General features: G+C 52.2%; 6 protein-coding genes; 3 read left to right on the plus strand and 3 right to left on the minus strand.

Moving 5' to 3' along the window:
• Positions 1-236: 236 nt before the first annotated feature.
• Positions 237-2,060, minus strand: RCC_06959 (uncharacterized protein; the record flags this gene model as incomplete). Its single annotated transcript, XM_023772219.1, has 1 exon — positions 237-2,060. One exon carries the CDS (start codon positions 2,058-2,060, stop codon positions 237-239), a length of 1,824 nt encoding a protein of 607 aa, XP_023627987.1.
• Positions 2,061-2,628: 568 nt separating this feature from the next.
• On the plus strand, positions 2,629-4,390 carry RCC_06960 (probable isochorismate synthase; the record flags this gene model as incomplete). XM_023772220.1 has 3 exons in its annotated part: positions 2,629-2,640; positions 2,698-2,837; positions 2,893-4,390. The coding sequence occupies 3 exons, from the start codon at positions 2,629-2,631 to the stop codon at positions 4,388-4,390; spliced, it is 1,650 nt and encodes a 549-aa protein (XP_023627988.1).
• Positions 4,391-5,897: 1,507 nt separating this feature from the next.
• Positions 5,898-7,796, plus strand: RCC_06961 (related to monooxigenase; the record flags this gene model as incomplete). Its single annotated transcript, XM_023772221.1, has 1 exon — positions 5,898-7,796. One exon carries the CDS (start codon positions 5,898-5,900, stop codon positions 7,794-7,796), a length of 1,899 nt encoding a protein of 632 aa, XP_023627989.1.
• A 52-nt stretch (positions 7,797-7,848) lies between these two features.
• Positions 7,849-12,444, minus strand: RCC_06962 (related to 5-oxoprolinase; the record flags this gene model as incomplete). XM_023772222.1 has 10 exons in its annotated part: positions 7,849-8,450; positions 8,504-8,706; positions 8,757-8,837; positions 8,892-9,067; positions 9,116-9,685; positions 9,737-9,777; positions 9,827-9,965; positions 10,023-11,089; positions 11,151-11,714; positions 11,889-12,444. The coding sequence occupies 10 exons, from the start codon at positions 12,442-12,444 to the stop codon at positions 7,849-7,851; spliced, it is 3,999 nt and encodes a 1,332-aa protein (XP_023627990.1).
• Positions 12,445-12,978: 534 nt separating this feature from the next.
• Positions 12,979-14,733, plus strand: RCC_06963 (uncharacterized protein; the record flags this gene model as incomplete). Its single annotated transcript, XM_023772223.1, has 1 exon — positions 12,979-14,733. The coding sequence occupies one exon, from the start codon at positions 12,979-12,981 to the stop codon at positions 14,731-14,733; it is 1,755 nt and encodes a 584-aa protein (XP_023627991.1).
• Positions 14,734-15,462: 729 nt separating this feature from the next.
• On the minus strand, positions 15,463-18,050 carry RCC_06964 (uncharacterized protein; the record flags this gene model as incomplete). XM_023772224.1 has 3 exons in its annotated part: positions 15,463-17,609; positions 17,708-17,844; positions 18,028-18,050. The coding sequence occupies 3 exons, from the start codon at positions 18,048-18,050 to the stop codon at positions 15,463-15,465; spliced, it is 2,307 nt and encodes a 768-aa protein (XP_023627992.1).
• Positions 18,051-19,167: the final 1,117 nt, after the last annotated feature.

Consider the following 19,167-nt stretch of genomic DNA (forward strand, 5'->3'; position numbering starts at 1 on the left):
ACGAGCTCCCTGAACTCCTGCAGCAGTCACCAGTCGACAAAAAGATTAACGATCCAATTCCAGATGCGCCTGATGTGATCCAAGCGTACGGACGGGGTATTGTGAAATGGTTTCCTCCTCTAACTTCCCTTTCTTCTTCTTCTTCTTCTTCCTTCGTGTTGTTGTTATAAGTGAGTGTGGGGTGATCCAAGACCAGCGGAATAATCTGGGACATCCGGGTTGTTCAATCCTCATTCTTACTCTTCGTAAGAATCTTCCTGATCGTCGTCATCAGGAAGGCCGGAGAGACTCGCCAGGGATGCCCAGAGTTCCCGCCAGGCGGATACTTGGGGTGTTGTTTGCACGGCTTCGTGCTGCGAAGGGGCCAGCTCCTCTTCTTCCTCTTCTTCTTCGTCATCTTCTTCCTCGTCATCTTGTTGTTCCTCGTTCTCATCCTCAACTTCAACCTCAAACTCGTCTTGCTCCTCCAAATCCTTGTCTTCAGAATCATGAAACTCTTCTCTGTCGTCGTCTGAACAAGCAGTAATGACAGAGCAATCGTCGCCTTGCTCCATCGCTGGCTCAAGTCTTGCCATGTCAGGTACCTCGGTAACAGGTAGTCCAACTTCGCCAGCAACAGCAACAGGAGCAGATGGTGATGATGATGGCGATGGCATGTCTGTCGTACTTTCGCCCACAGCTTGGGCAGTCGCATCCGCATCCGCAAGCAAGATCGCATCTATACCAGGAGTGTTGTCAAGTCTGGTAATGGTCAAACTCGTGACGCGCCCGCGACCACCCTCCTTGACGGTCTCCAACTGCCATTCAACCTCACCGGATTCGGGCTCAACAAGGGGAGACGCCAATGGCTCTCCATACTTGGTTCGCCTTCGCTTGAAACGAGAGTTTACATCCTGCCAATCAGCCCGCCAGCGGTCCATCTCCGACAAGATWTTGTTCTTCTTCTCAATTCTCGCCCTGGTAGCTCTGACATCGTCAACTGTGATGGCATCTGACACGTTGGGCTCAACGATATCGTCAACGTCAACTTCCATGGACTTCATCTGCAGCTTGAGGAATAGCAGCTCAGAGTACTCGAATCCGAGGTCCGAACGCAGGCTTTCATTCTCGGAGCGGAGTTTCTCAATCTTCTCCTCGCGCTCCTCAATCGCAGCATTGTGAGATTCGTTCATCTCGCGCACTTCGTGATAGCGGTTGCTGAGTTCCGACTGTGCGGATCCCAGACCTTCCACAAGTTCCTGCATGCGAAGGTTGAGATAGTCACGCTCAGCGCGGAAGTGGTCCGCAGAGACAAGCGCACTGCGATCCAAGACTGCACCACCACACTCCAAACACTCTTGGCATTCGGGAATTGGCTTGATAGGTGGTGCGCGACTGGCAGGCTTGCGGCTCGGCGAGCTGGGAGCGCTGATATTCTGAGCATAGCCCTGATCCATAAAGACAGCAGAGTCTTCAATATCTAGGCGGGTCTCGGAATGCATGGTGTTGAGCTCCAATTCGATCTCGGTCAATTTGCGACCAACGAGCGCAATGGCGTCACGGCATTGATCGCGCATAATGAGAGACTGCAGGCGGTTCATGCGTAGAAGCAGCTGCTTAATTTCATCTGGTGCGGAGGTATTGCAAATTGCTGACCGAGCGTCATCCGAAAAGTAGTCCGAGAATGGAGAGTCGTTGAGCGAAGAAGTGCGACGCACGTGTTTTGCAGGCGTGGCGGGGTTCGCCATTGCGGAAGCACGGTGAGCAGCGGTCGAGTAACTGGGAAAGCGGGACAGCGGGCTACGTGAGTATTCACTTGGAGGCGGCGATGGGACGCTGCTGACGCTCCCGTGCGCCGCGCGGCGATGCGCTCGCTTCTCCGTGCTCAGCACTGGTCCGCGTGGAGTATACGCGCTCTGGTTACGCTCATGCGCCGGCCGAGCTTTCTCGGCCTTGTGGAATGTTGAAGATGGTCCGGGGAAACGCCATGGTGGCAACGACTGTGTAGAAGAAGAGGGCGAAGAAGGGGAGCGCAAAGAAGAAGCAAAAGACGAAAAGGTGGAGCAAGGATCCGACGACATGATTTCTTGATGAACTCTAGCTGCGCACAATGCAACGAACTCTAGTCAACCAGTAGTCTCAAGCGTCTGACGACCCTGCCACCCTTCCTCGTGAAGAAGTCGGATGTGGTGGTGGGGAGGATGAACCAGAAAACGRAAGGAAAACTTGCTTCACGCTATTTTCCACGTGAGCAGGTACAACATCGGCAGTGAGATCCACGGGAGCAAGGGTGCTGGTCTCTCCCGGTGATGTAAGACACATGCTGCGCCCATATTGTCGGTCGACAAGCGCAATATGTCTATTAATCGCGGCGGAGTATACATCTCCAGATCGAGCCATGTCCAAGGCCTGACGTTGCATGAACGGTGCACGGTGGCGCAAACTCAAACTCTGTTGGCGGTCGGGCATCGAGTTCATAGGGCTGAGACAAAAGCTCAGCCAAAGATGGTTGAAATCGAAAGTCGGAGAGAGTCATCCCAAATTCACGAGTCGAGTCAATAGCAACGGTACACCTTCACCGCATTGATGAGCATTCACGTCTTCGTGAGCTCCCCCAGACCCGTCCCATAACATTCACCTGCCGCAACGATGGCATCCACTGTACGTCTCACCAGTCACCCTCGGATCAAGAGTGAATCATCTCTGACAGCATTGCAGACTCCGTCGTTGGAAGAAGTACGCAATATCGTCTCCGAGACCAAGGAATGGTCCAATGCGCCAAACCTCATCCCACTATGCGCCTCAATCGCCGCCGAGTTTCTGACACCGTCTGCAATCTACCTCAAGGTTTCAGCCAGGTAAGACAGACTGCCGTCACTCACCTCTCTTCGTGTGCTCACTTACCCCTCATAGCTCCCCATCCAAGCATTCATTCCTCTTCGAGTCCGCCGCGACCTCTGAGACCATTGGCCGCTACAGCTTCATTGGCGCCAATCCTCGCAAGACACTCGTCTCCGGACCCAAACATGGCCTTGAGGCAGATCCGCTTCCACAGCTCGATGACGAACTCGCCCAATACCGTATCGCCCACATTCCGTCCCTTCGACTTCCGCCGTTGACCGCAGGAGCTATTGGCTATGTGGGATATGACTGCGTCAAATATTTCGAGCCCAAGACCAAGCGGCCCATGAAAGACATATTGGAAGTGCCAGAGAGTCTGTTCATGCTGTACGACACAATCGTCGCAGTAGATCACTTCTTCCAGAAGATTGTCGTCATCACATATCTCCATGTTCCCACCGCAGACGCACCGAAAGGCGCATTGGAGGCGGTGTACGAAAAGGGCAAAGAGACAATCTCAAGTCTGGTGAAGATCTTGAAGAGCAAAGACCTTCCTCTCCCACCACAGGGCGAAATTGTTCTGAACCAAGAATATTCAAGCAATATTGGCCGTGCGGGATATGAGGGACATGTCACAGAGCTGRAGAAGCACATTGTCGCAGGAGACATCATTCAGGCTGTTCCGTCTCAGCGCATTGCCAGACCCACAAGTCTGCACCCCTTCAACATCTACCGTCATCTCCGCACCGTCAATCCTTCGCCTTATATGTTCTACCTGGACTGCGACGATTTTCAGATAGTCGGTGCAAGTCCAGAGGTTTTGGTCAAGGAAGAGGCTGGCCGAATCATCACGCATCCTATCGCCGGCACCATCAAACGTGGAATCACCCCTGATGCAGATGCAGAGCTGGCTGCCACTCTGCACGCCAGTCTGAAGGATCGTGCCGAACATGTCATGTTGGTTGATCTGGCGAGGAACGATGTCAACCGAGTTTGCGACCCAATGTCCACGAGAGTGGATAAATTGATGGTTGTGCAGAAATTCAGTCATGTACAGCATCTCGTCTCGGAGGTGAGTGGTGTGCTGAGGGAGGGCAAGACGAGGTTCGACGCCTTCCGCAGCATTTTTCCTGCGGGAACAGTTTCTGGCGCGCCCAAAGTAAAGGCCATGGAGCTCATCTCGGAACTTGAAGGCGAGAAACGTGGCGTGTATGCTGGAGCAGTGGGTTACTTTGGCTATGGAAGCATTGATGTGACTGCTCCTGCCGTGGATGGACGTGGAGAGGAGAGGGAAGGCGCGATGGATACCTGTATCGCTTTACGCACGATGATGGTCAAGAATGGCGTTGCCTACCTTCAAGCTGGAGGTGGCATTGTCTTCGACTCCGACGAGGGCGAGGAGTATGAGGAGACCATGAACAAGCTGGCCGCGAACATGCGCTGCATCGAACAAGCCGAGGTGCTTCACTTCGAGGAGCAGCAAGGTGACCTTTCGGTTACGAAAGTCAGCGAGGACAGTAGTAAAGTCGGCGGAGCACCTGAAGCCGGCAAGGTCAGTTTGGCGGGATGAATTTGGGATGTTCTCGATCTCCTCGAATTTGGTTTCTATCTCGACAGACTTTCTCGTATGCAAGCTGATTGTGACGCTGCCTCCGCTTGTTTTGAAATATGCGTCCTGACTTCAATGTCATTGCCATCCTCATGACCTACGCCAACGGCGAACCTCAGCAGAGAAGATCTTCCCAGCGACAATCGCATACTTATCCAACACCATTCGATAATCCGCCGCCACATCCAGCCAATTCGCTCAATCCCTCCACAAAAACATCAATTCGTCTACCATCTCTCCCCTCCCACTCCATCAAATAAATTCCCACCAAATTCCTCAAGACTATTAATCGCCTCGCCCATTCCATCTAACATTTTTGCTGTAAATTTCCGCGCAGAGTCATGTTGGCTGATTGCAACCTCCATCATCTCAATTTTATATTCGTTCAATATTTATTACTTCTCAAGTATCTGCGTGTTGAGCTGCTTTAGCTTGGCGACGAGAACAACGCTCTTATCGTGGAAGTTGAAGAGATGGAAGTTTTGCTATTCTGCTTTGCAAATCAGAATCCATCCAGGCGTATCGAAGATGCTGCCTTGCCGATATTTAAAGCAGTGAAGTCCTCTTTGGAAATTACCACGAGGTGTGAATGGTTTGAAAGCAGCTGGTGTCGAGATCGGAGAATACTTTGACTGGATCGAAGTTCTGCTTTCTTGAGATGATTTCTGGGAAGTGTGGTGATGTGCTAGTGAATACTTCTATTGGACGCAAGATGATGTACATACTCTGGGGAGATGCTATAGCTGCTATTTGCTGCTCGATTATGGATCGAAGCGTGTCTACTGAAGTGGTGATGGGTATAATGATTGAAACAAGCGCCTGTTCTGGTTGCTATCGATGTAGATAGATATCGTTTTTTTTTTTTGACCCCATTTGTCGCTTTTGCGAGAAAGCTCCTGCCGTTTTCCGCCCCACTGTCCTCTGGAGTCGCTTCGATGCCATTCATCGTTGGGATGTAGGTGAGCTGGTAGTCTGAATTCGCGTTTAATTATGTGCGGCGAAGACAGCTGGTAGGCGATTGCTCGCCATTTCGATGGCTTTGAGATGATTCTAGATATTGCCATTCAATTTCAAGCATCTTCGAGACCAAAGTCATTCACTCGGATTGAATCTTGCAGGGGTAGAGTCCGGTCCGTGCGCGTCCCGCGGATGCCGAGTTGCAACCGCATACTTCTCTTCCAACCTCAGCCGCACTTAGCCGCACTCTTTGGGTCCAGAACATGCTCCTTCTGACATTTTCATAGCAAAGCCCTAACTACCTTATGGGGAAGCCGAAGGATCTGAGTAGGAGTGTACGCCACGTGGATCCAACCTCATCCAGACCAGCTATGCGGGGCTGAGATAAGCCGCGTTACCGTCGCATCATCATGAGCTGTGACCGAGGTCATGAAGTATAAGTATAAACACCATCGAAGCAAGCCTTGAAAGTCTTACCAAAACATTCCCACTTCACCACCCTCCACAAGTCATGACCATCACTCTGGAAGAGAGATACCGCCAAGAGCGTGAGAAGCGCACCAATTCCAAACATCTAGGACAATACCTCGACCGATCTCAAACATCCCCTTATATCCTCACCGAAGACCCTTGGGTGCAACCAGGAACACCCATCAATCGTCCCGTCCCAGAAGGCGGCCATGTGAAAATCGTCATCTTCGGAGCCGGATTCGGAGGCTTGTGCGCCGCCGTTCGAGCTCTACAAACCGGAGCTGCACGTAGTTTGGAAGATATTCTCATCGTCGATTATGCGGGAGGTTTCGGAGGGACTTGGTGGCATAATCGCTACCCGGGATTAATGTGTGATTGCGAATCGTACATTTATCTTCCATTGCTCGAGGAAACGGGATATATGCCCACGAGAAGATTTGCCGGTGGTGAGGAAATCAGACAGTATTCGGATCTTCTGGCGAAGACTTTTGGATTGCATGGTCGAGCCATGTTTCAGACTCGAGGGAGGAGTCTTACGTGGGATGATGAAGCTAAGAATTGGGCGTGTGAGGTTGCTGTTAAGCCGAAGGGGGGAAAGGAGTATCCTGCGACTTTTACGGCGGATTTCGTGGTGCTTTCTTCTGGGGGATTCACAGATCCTAAACTACCGGATCTTTCTGGAATGGACAAGTACGAGGGCAAGATGTTACATACTGGACGATGGAATTATGATATCACGGGAGGATCACCTGCAAACCCCGAGCTGACCGAGCTGAAAGGGAAGAGAGTAGCTATTGTCGGGACTGGAGCTACCGCCATGCAAGCCGTTCCTGCCACGGCAAAATGGGCAAAGGAGCTATATGTCTTCCAGCGAACCGCATCATCAGTCGACATTCGAAACAATCGAGACACCGATCCTGAGGAATGGAAGACTAAAATAGCAAACAAAAAAGGCTGGCAAATAGAACGAGCCGCCAACTTCCAGCGTTTCGTCGAAGGACCAGACAATCGACCCGAGGTGAACATGGTCGACGACGGATTCTCACACATGCCCAGTCTAGGCGCAGCATGGGGCAATTCMTCCCAGGTCTCGCCCAACGACATAGAAAGCTATGTAGCAGCCATGCTAGAATTGGACCGTCCCCGTTCCGAGCGTGTACGCCAACGAGCCTTGGATATCGTCAAAGACCAAGAGACAGCAAAGTCCCTTCAAGCATGGTATCCAGGCTGGTGCAAACGTCCCACCTTCCACGACGAATACCTCCAAGCTTTCAACGAGCCAAACGTACATCTCGTAGACACAGACGGCAAAGGTGTCGAAGCATTATATCCTGAAGGCATCACTCAAAACGGCAAGGAGTATCCCATAGACGTCATCATCTGGTCTACAGGCTACGGATCTCCTCTAACGGAATCCCTGGCGGGTAAAGCCCTTATTAAAGTCATAGGCAAGAATGGTCATGATATGGAAGATCGATTTGGGACTGCGCAATTAATGTCTCTGCATGGAATCGCTGCTCATCATTTCCCTAATCTCTTCTTCACGGGCCTCTCTCAAGCGGGCGTGGGAGCTAATCAGACGTCTCGATTGGATGAACAGAGCGTACATATTGCGCACATCATCAAAGAGGCCGAAAAGATGAAGAAGGCTACTTCAGGAGAGCAGCATACTACTGTTGTAGTGGAGGCCACTGAGGAAGCGTGTGAAGCGTGGGGAGATAAAGTCGCTGGTATCGCACATATGGCTGCGCCTATGCAGGGTTGCTTGCCGAGTTACTTCAACGGCGAAGGCATGACGGCGAAATTCAACGAAGCGCAGCAGAAAGGTGCTGCGAGGAGCGCGTTGTGGGGACATGGATTTACGGATTATGCGAGAATTCTGGCGGAGTGGAGGGAGAAAGGGGAATTGGAGGGATTTGCGGTTACTGCTGCTGTGTAGATAGATTGGTCAACCCGTCTTGAATATATGCATGCCATTTAGAGGTCATTTATCAAACATCCCACACTTTATATCCCACCTCGCGACCTTTCTTATACCACTCCTGCACATACGGCAAAGCAACATGAGGACCATAGATATCCTCTTCCCATTGTGGCGTCGGGGCATCGAATCCCGTCTCCTCTTTACAGCTCGCCGCGAGTTCGGCCAGGGTACCACCTCGATCATAAAGCGGAGCCATCACCTTTCCAGCCTCTTCCTTCTCAATATCACCTCTCAAAGTCTCCGTGGCAATTTCATCGACTTCCAAGGTTTCCGGATGCATCACCACGCCGTAATTATCCTTCGCTCCAGTAACTGTCACGAGTTTCCTCCGGACTTCCAAAGCGACGAGTTCCGCCGGACGGGTCAGTGGGTCTCCGAGTCCACCACCACCCCATGTTTGCCATTCTAGAAGATCTCCTGGTTGGACTCTGACGTGGTCGCATTTTGAAGGGAGGAGTGTGGTGGTTCCGTCGGTTCTGTGGATGGCTTTCTTGCTGCGACTGCCGGGTTTACCGCCTCGGACTCCCCAGGGTTTGGTGAACCATCTGTCGTCGTGGATGGAGAATTCCCCTGCTGAGAGGAAGCGGTAGCATGTCTTTTGAGCGTTGCCTATTTTTGGAGTTAGTCGTTGTTGTGGAGATGAACTTCTTACAAAGACTTACCTCCTCGGTAGAAGCCTGCACCSCCACTGTCTGCGACGGCTTCGTTGACTTCCAGGCGCACGGGGAAGTTCAACTCAATCGATTCTGTTGGAACAGATTTGATTGCTGGGAACAAGCAGTGGCAGTCTGGACCATCTCCCTTTGGTCTGGCTGGGACACCACCAAATGCGATTTGGTATAGTTGATACCATTCACCGTWTGGTCTGCGATACGTCAGCACATGGTTGTGTTATCTTGTCCAGTAGAAACTTACTTGAATCCAGAGTAGAAGAAGTGTGGGGAATCACTGAAGCCTGCGGCCGTCATGAAAGCCTCGTTGCGTTGTCCAAATAGACTTTTAATAATGTCAGCAAAGTATCTCGGAAGTTGAGATCAAGATAGTACTCACGCTTGCATGATATCCATCGTACGGCCTAGGAAGTGGGTACGACAAGATAGCGCAGCCGGTCGAACAGGCTTCAACAAAGAACCAAGCGGGATCTCCACATCGATCAGATCATGGAAACCATCATTTGGAATGGTGAACGGTGCGTGGACGACCAGTAGGTAGTACCCAACAAACATCTAATCATGTCAGTATTCAGAAGCCTTCACTGACGATGGTAACCATACCTTGAACATCTTCTCGCTCAAAAAGTAATTGATACTCGAACTGGCCTGGGGACTCGTGCCATGGAAATCAAACTTGAGTCGATTCTTCGCCGTCTTACTGAGCGTGCACTTCAAAGCAAAGGGACCGCGACCATGACCATCATCATCGACAAAGTYAACAAAAGTCGACGTCTCGTCACTCATATGGTGCTCGATGATTTCGCTCACAGCAGTCCTTGTACGCTGCAGTAGGATATCAGTAGACGCAGCGTATACCTCGGGTCCGAAACGAGTGCACAGTTCGCACACTCGAGTCGCAGCAGTTCGACAGGCTGAGATGAGAGCCAGTAAATCCGAGCGAAGCCATTCCGGCTGTCTGCTGTTTCGACACATCAAATCCACAATCGATTTGTTCATCTTGCCCTTCTCGAAGAGCTTCATTGTTGGTACTTGTAGACCATCATCGAAAATCGTCTGGGCATTGATGGACATTGAGCCGGGGACTTGGCCTTGAACGTCTGTCATGTGGCCAAAGTTTGCGGCCCAGCCGACGAGTTTGTGCTCAAAGTAGATGGGCAGGAGGACAATGACCTGTATTCTGGTTAGCGTGGGAGCTCATTTCAGCAGCAACACGCAACGTACGTCGTTCAAGTGGGATACAGCTCCTTCGACTTCGTAGACGTCTGTGGGGATGATCAGTATTATTCTGCACCGGGATTGAATTTCTCATACCATTGGTGATGAATACATCGCCCTCTTCAATGTCTTCAACATCGCCTTTATTGACTTTGTACGTCCAGATCTTGAGGAATTGTCCAATGAATGAGCCGAATTGGCCTACCAACATCTGACCTGCAGCATTGGTGATGACCTTGATCAGTAGTATTAGTGTCTCAATCGGGTTCCACAGCCATCAAGCATAGCTTACATTGAACTCATCCTGTTGTTCGCGAATCGCCGGCGACATGGAACATCTCAGCATCAGCGTGTCCATCTCAGCTCTAATAGAGGCGAGGGAGGATGAGATCAAGGTTGGAAGGGTGGGGATATCCTCCACCACTTTCCTCGCCTCAGCCTCCTTATCCTCTTGAGTCTTATCAGACACCGTGCTCTCGAACCTCGACTTGAACGAAGGCATCTCATTCCCCGGCAAGGGTGAAATGCAAATSTTGCCAACCGCGTCAACGACGCCCTCGAATCCAGGTGCAATGAGAGTGTTGCTGTCCATTTCCACAACCACACAAGGTCCTTGCACACGATGGCCCGCCTTGAGGATTCCACGACTCCAGAATTGGGCCTGGTGCTCTTTACCTTGCACTACAATGGTCTTGGTCTCCAATATTCCAGATTCGGGAGGTGTTTCTGAGTCTGCCACTGCAATGTRAGGGATTTCAATATCCGGAGAAGCGTCCACAATCGTCACAGTCAATCTGGTGAGCTCAATTGGGAAATTCTCCAGAGTGTAACTGAATTGCTGCTCGTGCAGCTTGTCGAACTTGGCGTGAGCAATCTTCTCGAATGCTTCCTTTGGTTGAGATAGATCTTCCTCGGTCAAGGTTATGGGAAGCTCAAGGGCCTGACCTCTGTATCGTAAAGCTGAAGTGTACGTCACCTCAAGCACCGGGTTGGCCTCGTCCAAGGCATCTTTCATGATGGTCTCGCATTTCTCTTTGAGAGTGGAGAACTCGCTTCGGATAGTTTCCATGGTTGTAGCATCGAGTAGCTGGATAAAGGACGCAGAAAGTTCGTGGCTCATCTTGGTGGTGGCATCACCCTGTGCGCAGAGAATTCCAGGCGCAGCTGGGACGATGACAGGCCACGCTCCGAGGAGCTTACCGACAGCATTCGCACACATTGGTCCAGCGCCTCCGAACGCGACCAAAGCGAAATCTGCGGGATTATGGCCTTGCTCGACGGAAACCAAACGGAGAGCACCGTAGATGGTCTCGTTAGCCAGATCGATAATGGCTTCGGCAGCTTCATAAATCGTCTTGCCTGAGAAAAAGGGGAACAACGTCAGCGATGACTACTTCTAGAATCCCATCTCTCCACTCACCCATCTCCTCCGCCAAGGCACCAACTGCAGCACGCGCAGCCTTGACATCGAGGTGGAATTCTCCACCCAGCAAGTTTTCTGGAAGATAACCCAGCACCAGATTGGCGTCTGTGACGGTAGCTTGAACACCTCCTCTTCCATAACACGCAGGCCCCGGGTTGGCTCCACTACTCTCTGGACCCACACGAAGTGTGTTGGTCAGCTTTGAGTAAAAGGCCAAACTTCCACCACCGGCACCAATTGTCCTGACATCCACCGAAGGCGATCGTACTGCCAAATCGCCCACCATCGTCTCTCGTCTCAACGATGGCTGAGCGTTTGCGATGAGAGCAACATCTGTAGATGTGCCTCCCATATCAAGGGTGACAAGATTCTTGTGTTCTGTTGCATTGGCGATGATGCTAGTAATTCCTCGTACGCCACCAGCAGGACCAGACATCAGGATGTTCACCGGCAACTCTCCAGCCATTTCCAGATTTGTAAGACCTCCATCACTTTTCAGAATTCGAACCGTGGGCGTATCGTCGTTGAGCTTTTCGGAGAGACCTTTCATATAGCGCTTCACTAGTGATGTGTTAGTTGGGAATGCCGTAAGATGAAGCTGTTACTTGCCTTCAGGCTTCACCACCGAGTTTGCAGCTGCAGTGACCGTCCTCTCGTACTCTCCCAACTCTGGAAGAACCTCATGCGAAAGGGAAACGGCCACCTCATCTCCGAGCACTTCGTTGACAATCTTACCCACCTGTTTCTCATGCTCGCCATTTACCCACGAATTAATCAAGCTCACAGTGACAGCTTGAACTTTGCCCTTGACCTTCAACAGCTCTTTTCGCAGCACATCTGCATCGACAGGTCTCACTTCCTCGCCGTCTACGCCGATTCTCTCCGGGACCTGAAGTGTTCTGTCCAGCGGAATGAGTGGTGCTGGAGGATCCCATGAGATCCATGCTGCGAGCCCTCCGGGAATCTGACTTCGTCTTGCGACCAAAACATCTTTGTGACCTTCTGTTACGATGAGAGCGGCGGGAACACCTTTGCCTTCGAGTAGTGCATTCGTTGCAACGGTACTGCCATGGTGGAGAGCTCCAAATTTTCCTGTAAATGGCACATCGACTTGAATCGTTGCCCGGACTTTGTCAATGGCGTTCTTTACGCCTATCGACTGATCGTGAGGTGTAGATGGCACTTTTGCTCTGTAGATTTTGCCATTCGGCGCAAAGGCGCAGGCATCGGTGAATGTACCACCAACATCTACACCTAGACGGTAAAGAGGATCTGTAGTAGTGGAAGCCATGATGGAGTTGAAGAATAAGAGAGACGATTCAGACGGAGAGAAGTGAAAATGCGAAGACGACGTGCTCTACGTGCATGATCATACATACTGTACCTCGGAGCTCTAGCCAACATCCCAGTCAAGCGAAGGCATTAGATACGCAAGCGATAGGCAGGCTGGCGTCGCCGTGAAGCTGGCTTGCGTTTCCTACGGGCGACCGCCAAGTAGCTAGGTCTCATTGCATTAGCACGCCGAGATGGTAACGAAGTTGGCGGGGAAGATAAGTTAGCTGACGTTGCTGATAAGACGAGGGAGGAGGGACGACTAGAGGCGAGATCTTGTGGAGAAGTGTTGCCGCCGGGATTATCTCGGGCAACATCCATGCTCCTCACGGGATATCATATGAGGAGGACATGAATGCCTCGCCTATCGTGAACGGCTCTTGGCCGGCACTGTGGATCGAATGTTGAGAAGTGATCATGTCGCTGTCTTCGATCGATCCAGAATTTTGAGACGTGAACATTTTCCAACCGAATCGTCGCAACACCAACAGTAATGTCGATTGTATCCCTCACAAACGCTTCAGATGTCCCGACCTGTACGGTCGAAGATCTTCGACAAGTCTGCAAGGCCAACAATTTCTCCGTCGAACCAGGAAGCTTGAACGAAAAGGCATTCCTTCTCTTTCAAAACAGCTTCGACAATGTATGCCAAACGATTCAGAATCTACCAGAATACGAAGATCCACGGTTGAAACCGGCTGCTGTAGAAGATGGAGAAAGAAGATTTTACAGACCAGACGAAAAGGAGAATCCACTAAATGGATGGGCTCAAAGAACAAACCTCAAATCAGCAGATCCAAAAGCTGCGGAAGGACCACTTGCAGGTCGAACAATCGCTTTCAAAGATAATGTATCCGTTGGAGGGTTGCCACTTGGACTTGGTGCTTCTCCAGAGCACTTTCGAGATGGCAAGCATCCAATCAGTACAATAGATGCGACGGTCGTCAGCCGTGTCCTGGCGGCGGGTGGAATTGTCAAGGGCACGGCAACATGTGAAAACTTCTCCGCTTTCGCGCTCAGCTATACCTCCCACTCTGGTGTTGTACACAACGCTTGGCTACCTGGCTATGCCACCGGAGGAAGCAGTAGCGGTTGCGCGGCGCTCGTCAGTGTTGGAGACGTCCAGGATGCTCGGCGGAGCGGCAAAGATGATCGGGATTACCCGTTGGGAGAAGGTGTAGACATTGCTGTTGGAGGAGACCAAGGAGGAAGTATCCGGATCCCAGCAAGCTATAGCGGAATCTTCGGACTCAAACCAACACATGGTCTGGTGCCATATACTGGAATCGCTCCATTGAACCCTTTGATGGATCATACGGGTCCCATGGCGCGGACGGTCGAGGATACAGCTCTTTTGCTTGGAGTGTTGGCAGGATATGATGGGATCGATCCACGGATGACACCAGAGTCGCCGACCGTGGCTCGTGTACCCGATTATCTTCAAGATCTCAATGCATGGGTCTCAAGTCGAGAGGCTAGTGGGGAGTGGACAGCCACTTCAGCAGCAAAAGGTCTCCGGATCGGCATTCTCAAAGAATCTTTGGAATTTCCCGGGATCAGCTCAGATGTGCTCTCCACCGTGGAAGCCRCCGTGGAAAGGTTCAGGACTCTCGGGGCAGATGTCAAAGAGATCTCCATTCCCCTTCACAGCATCGGTGCAGCGATTTGGACAATTGCCGCCAGGCCGCGCATGCCAAACTACATCAAGAGTATCCCCGGTGACTTGATCACCCACACACTCCCAGGCCTGGATCCGCTTCCGATCGACCAGAAGTTCTTTGATATCCTGTCAAATCGGAATCCAGCGGTCGTGAATGTCCTCATGAACGTATCCCATCTCGAGCAAAGATATGGGCCCTCGTTAGTACGCAAAGCCCACATGCACGTCCAAGAGTTGCAGGCAGCGTATGATAAAGCGCTGGAGGAGTGCGACGTTCTGCTTACACCAATCAATCCCACGGTTGGCCCACCGCATCCAAAAGGCACAGCAAAGACGGCGGAGAATCCGCAGGGCTTTAGTGAGAATGTATTTGATCTTTTTGAGCCTGCCATCGGCAATACCCTCAACACTTGTTCTTTCAACGTTACTGGTCACCCAGCGATGAGCATGCCGGTTGGTTGGGGCAGAGTAAAGGGCTCCGATGGTCGCCTCCCTATAGGAATGCAAGTGGTGGCAAAGAGATGGGACGAAGCAAGCATCTTTAAAGCTGCAAAAGCCTGGGAGGTTGGCGGTAGTTGGAGCGATTGAAGGATTGAAGGATTGAAGGACCCTATTCGACATTAGCCAGCATGTCACCATTCAAGAATATGTCGCCCTTCGAGAATCGAAAGACCCTATTCGACATCAGCCAACACATCGCCATTCAAGTTTGGAACCAAGGGCAAGTCAAGGCAAGGGCATTATTGAGAGTTAGACATTCACATATCATATCATAGCCGATTCCTCACAAATCATTACAAGCAAGACACGCAAAGTGGTATCGAAACGTCGCCCAAAAAAGCCCATCGTCACCCGGTAAAAGAAGAAGAAAAAAGGACGCATCTGCAAAAAAACAAGATCCTCTCCAATATTCAGCATCCACAAACATGCTCTCACACAGGCGGAGGCTTCGCATTAAGCTTGAGTAGGTCGGGGAAGGAGGTTCTACCACTCCATCGATGGTCGTCGTCGGGCTTAAAGTCCAACGATAACCTCGGCGGCATAGAAGAGACCACCGGGAGGAGAGCAAACGATGAGGAGTAGCGGTGTAGAGAAGACAACATGGTCCTTTCGGCCGCCATTTCCATTTCTTCGCTGGTTCTCTCCGGACTAGTAGGCTCATCCACAATTATGACCAGGACAGGCTTCGCTTCCAATTCAGGGCTGTCGTGTGTGTCTGATCTCACTCTGCCACAGCTCATTCGATAAAAACTAACGTAGTGGTATCGTCAGCAACGCAAAGACAGCAAAAAGGAGAAGAGAGGGAAGAGAATCAGACTAGTTCTTGAGCTTCTCCTTGATCCTGCTGAACAGGCCCTTCTTCTTCTCCTTGTCGCTGCCAGGCTTGGGAGAGTCGCCTGTGCTGGGAGAACCCTTCAGTCTTTCGTAGATTGAGTTTCGCTTGTTCGACGTTGGCGTGCTGGTCGAGGGCGAGCTCTGGTGCTTGCGTGGGGTTCCAACTGGAGCCCCAGACGTCACAGCTGGAACCTCGGTAGAAGTAACGCCAGATGTGACTACAGGCGCAGTCTGCGTCGTGGTATCCGGCTTTGTGGTGTCCGTCTTTGTCATTGGGCTTACATCCCGACTCTGAACAGATCCACCGACTTGCGCCGGAGAAGCTGCGGAGGCGTTGAGGGCAGACTTCTCGTCCATTGTGATGGGAGCAAGTCCAGCACCGACTGGATCAGCGAGCTGAGGCGCACCGGAGGAGGAAGTTTGAGGTCTGGCGGCAGCGACTGGGGCTGTTGTAGATGTGGCAGCCGTGGCGGTCGGTGCAGGCTCACCAGACTCCTGTGCAGTCGGCACCTTTGCAAGCAACTCCTTCTCAACCTCGCTCTTCTCGGTCACAGCCTCCGGATTGGCAGACGCTTCGGGCGCAACGTGGGCCTCCTTCTGAGATTCCTTGACCTCAGACGGGACAGCACTGGCAGCCTCGGCTGGGACAGCAGAATCGACAGTCGCACCAGCATCCGAAGATTTGTTAGCATCATGAATGCTGTTCTGCGTGGTCTCTGGCAGAGCAGCAACAGCATCAGTACCGGTGGTCTCCTTGACTTTCTGGTTGAGGGTGAGGGCGGCACCAGCGGCAGCGGCACCAGCAGCAGCAAGACCACCAGTTACAGCGGCAGCAATACCGCCGGTGCTGATACCACCGTTGGAAGAGGCAGTGCCGGACTCCTCTTCGGGAACCTTGGACTTGAGCTYATTCTCCACCTCGTTCTTCTCTTGCACAGCTTCTGGGTTCGCAGCCGCTTCGGGATCAACGTGTGCCTTTTGCTGGCTGGTAGTCACAACCGATGGAACACCGTCAATGCCCTTCACCTCCGTGCTGGCCTCCTCTTCAGGAACCTTCGACTTCAGCTCATTCTCCATCTCCTTCTTCTCCTGTACAGCTTCTGGGTTTGCAGACGCCTCTGGAGCGACGTGAGCCTCGTGCTGGCTTTCAGAGACCACTTCTGGAACACCTCGTTGCAAGATTGGCTGCTTGCCTGCGAGCTCGTTGGTAGTGCTGTTCGCGCCAACAGAAGAGATGGTAGCGCCGGCTCCGTCAACTGATGGTGGGACATCTGCGCCCATGCCCATGCTGGACTCTGGAATCATGTTTGTGGTCTGTGGGCCAAGTCCGGTGAAGATTGCAGCACCTTCAGCTTCACGCTCGCTCTGTGGCGACAGAACAGCTGGAAGCACGGGTGCACCAGAGTCACTCTTCTCGTACGACGCCTTATCCAGCTTGACGTGGCTGTCAAGAGTGCTTGACGTGATGGTGCTCGTTTCTGGAACCTTCTCGCCAGGCGCCAATGTGATGGGGTTGCCGACACCGCCCGTGGCAGGGATGGGAGCAACGCCAAACGCCTTTTCTGTGTCGTTCTTCACCAACTCGGGATCGTCGCGAACCGTGGATGAGATTGTGTTGGAGTGGATGGTCGACGCCTCGGGAACCTTTTCGCCAGGCGCAAGGGTGATCGGGTTTCCGGTGCCTTGTGAAGCTGGGATCGGGTTGACAGACATTACAGACTCTTCTGCTTCCTTCTTGTTGTTGCTGTCACTCGCTGCTTGACCCATTCCCAACGCGGCTGCACCAGCTGCGAAAGCAGAGGCGACTCCAGCAGCAGCTGCTGTTCCAGCGTTTGAAATCGTCTCCCCTGCGGAGGCGCCGGCATTCGACAGACCATCCTTCTGAGCATCATTGCTTGACAAGTCCGCCGCAGGGGTCTCGGGGAAGGCGCCAGGAAGTGACGATTCCTCCAAAGGAACCGATCCTGCGAGCTCGGTGGTTGTTGCGCCTGGCGCGACTGAAGATGTGGTATGCTCCATTGAGTTTTCTGGGACGAGATCTTCGGGGTAGAGGACGTTATTAATGTTGCCTTCGTGATCGGTCTCCGTCTTGCCGGTGTGATCGTGGATCCAAGTTCCGTCAACGACGACTGTTGAAGAAGAATCAAGGTCAGTACATGTAACGTTTGCTGCTGTGCGCGCGCGTGACGTAGGGTTCGCGCGCATTGACCTGGGACGTGGCGCTCACATTTGTAAAGAATCTTCTCGGTGGTCGGTGGCAGAGTTACGAGCTTCTCGAAACCAGTGTCGTCCTTCTTCAGTTCGACGCTCTTGGTCCAATTGTCGAATGTGCCGGTTACGTGCACGTCCTTGGCTGGATGCTCCCTAGTTATCGCAACTCCGTCAGTGGTTGTTCACCGCTCGTGACTTTGGTCCCGTGGTTATGCCGTCTAGCTGCGACGGTGCGGAATGGCAGCAGATGTGCTTGCTTTGAACGCGTTGAGAGGACTTCAACGAGTTTGTTTCTGACGCGATGTGGGTTGGTGGAAGTGATTGGGAATAACGTACCAGCGAAAGTTGAACGATCCCATGGTTGTAGGTATCACAAGGGCAAACAAACGCAGTGAAAATGACGTGCGGCGATTGAGAGATGTAGGTTAATAAGAGAGGTCCAGGATCTTGCGCGGCGAGGCTGGCGCGGTTAGCGGGGGGAGATACGAATTCGGCGAAGTGAAGCCGAGGGCTTTCGTCGTCTTCTTCGGAGTTTGCGCAGATGCGATGCGGATATTAGTTATTGGAGAGGGAGAACGAACTGGAGGAGTGTCAACAAGAAGTGTTGAGGGAGAGAATACTGAGGTGTCGTTACACCGCACACACGAGCGAGCACAGCACAGCACAGCACAGCACAAAGCTTCGTGGAAAAGGAATGGCTGGAGCTTGACGCAAACTCACGCCGACGTTCCCGTGCTGGCCGCTGTGGAGCTCGCTCGCGTAGACTTCTTGCTGCTTGGGAAGTTCGTCCTTGATTCAAGACCGGAATCTCCAGGGGCCAGCATGCAAGACAGATGATCCCGTTATTGAGGCGTCTCGCGCGGCATTGGCATTGCGAATCTAGGCCAATTCCACTCCATTCATCTCGGTGGTCGGGATTGGATTGGGTATGCATCATGTGCCAGACACTGTCCGTATCAAAGCGGGGAGAAGCAAAACCGTTGTTGCTTTCACCGCGGACACGATGGACCGCGTGCCGAACATGCGAGCAGGCCGTTGTTGACATACAATGACGAAGATCTGAAAAGACACTCCCTCTCCTGGAGGCGGATTTTATACATTGCGTACAGCATTCCTGAGCATGGATTCCTGGACCAACGAACTGGTAAGATCTCATGACTTGACTTGATCGAGAAAGGTACGAAGCGACAGTGTCGGAGACCAGGGCAAAGGCTTCGGTCGCTGGAAAGATATGACTCCTACAGTACCATCGGAGGTTGCCTACGACAAATTAGATAGATGGTCGACGGGTTGGCTTCAGTCATGGCCCCTCTGCGCCATGTTGGAGGAGCCTACCAGCCATGGGGATGCCTGTGCAGTCCATTGACCCCAGTGACAGCATCATCTAAGTCCAAGAAAAGGCGCGATCCGTAACGCAACGCTTCAATCTTTAAGAAGCCCAAGCTCGACCAGAGCATCAAGCAGATGTGGCAATGG

Source organism: Ramularia collo-cygni (genome assembly GCF_900074925.1).
Source record: "Ramularia collo-cygni strain URUG2 genome assembly, contig: RCC_scaffold10, whole genome shotgun sequence".
In the NCBI taxonomy this organism is placed as follows: domain Eukaryota; kingdom Fungi; phylum Ascomycota; class Dothideomycetes; order Mycosphaerellales; family Mycosphaerellaceae; genus Ramularia; species Ramularia collo-cygni.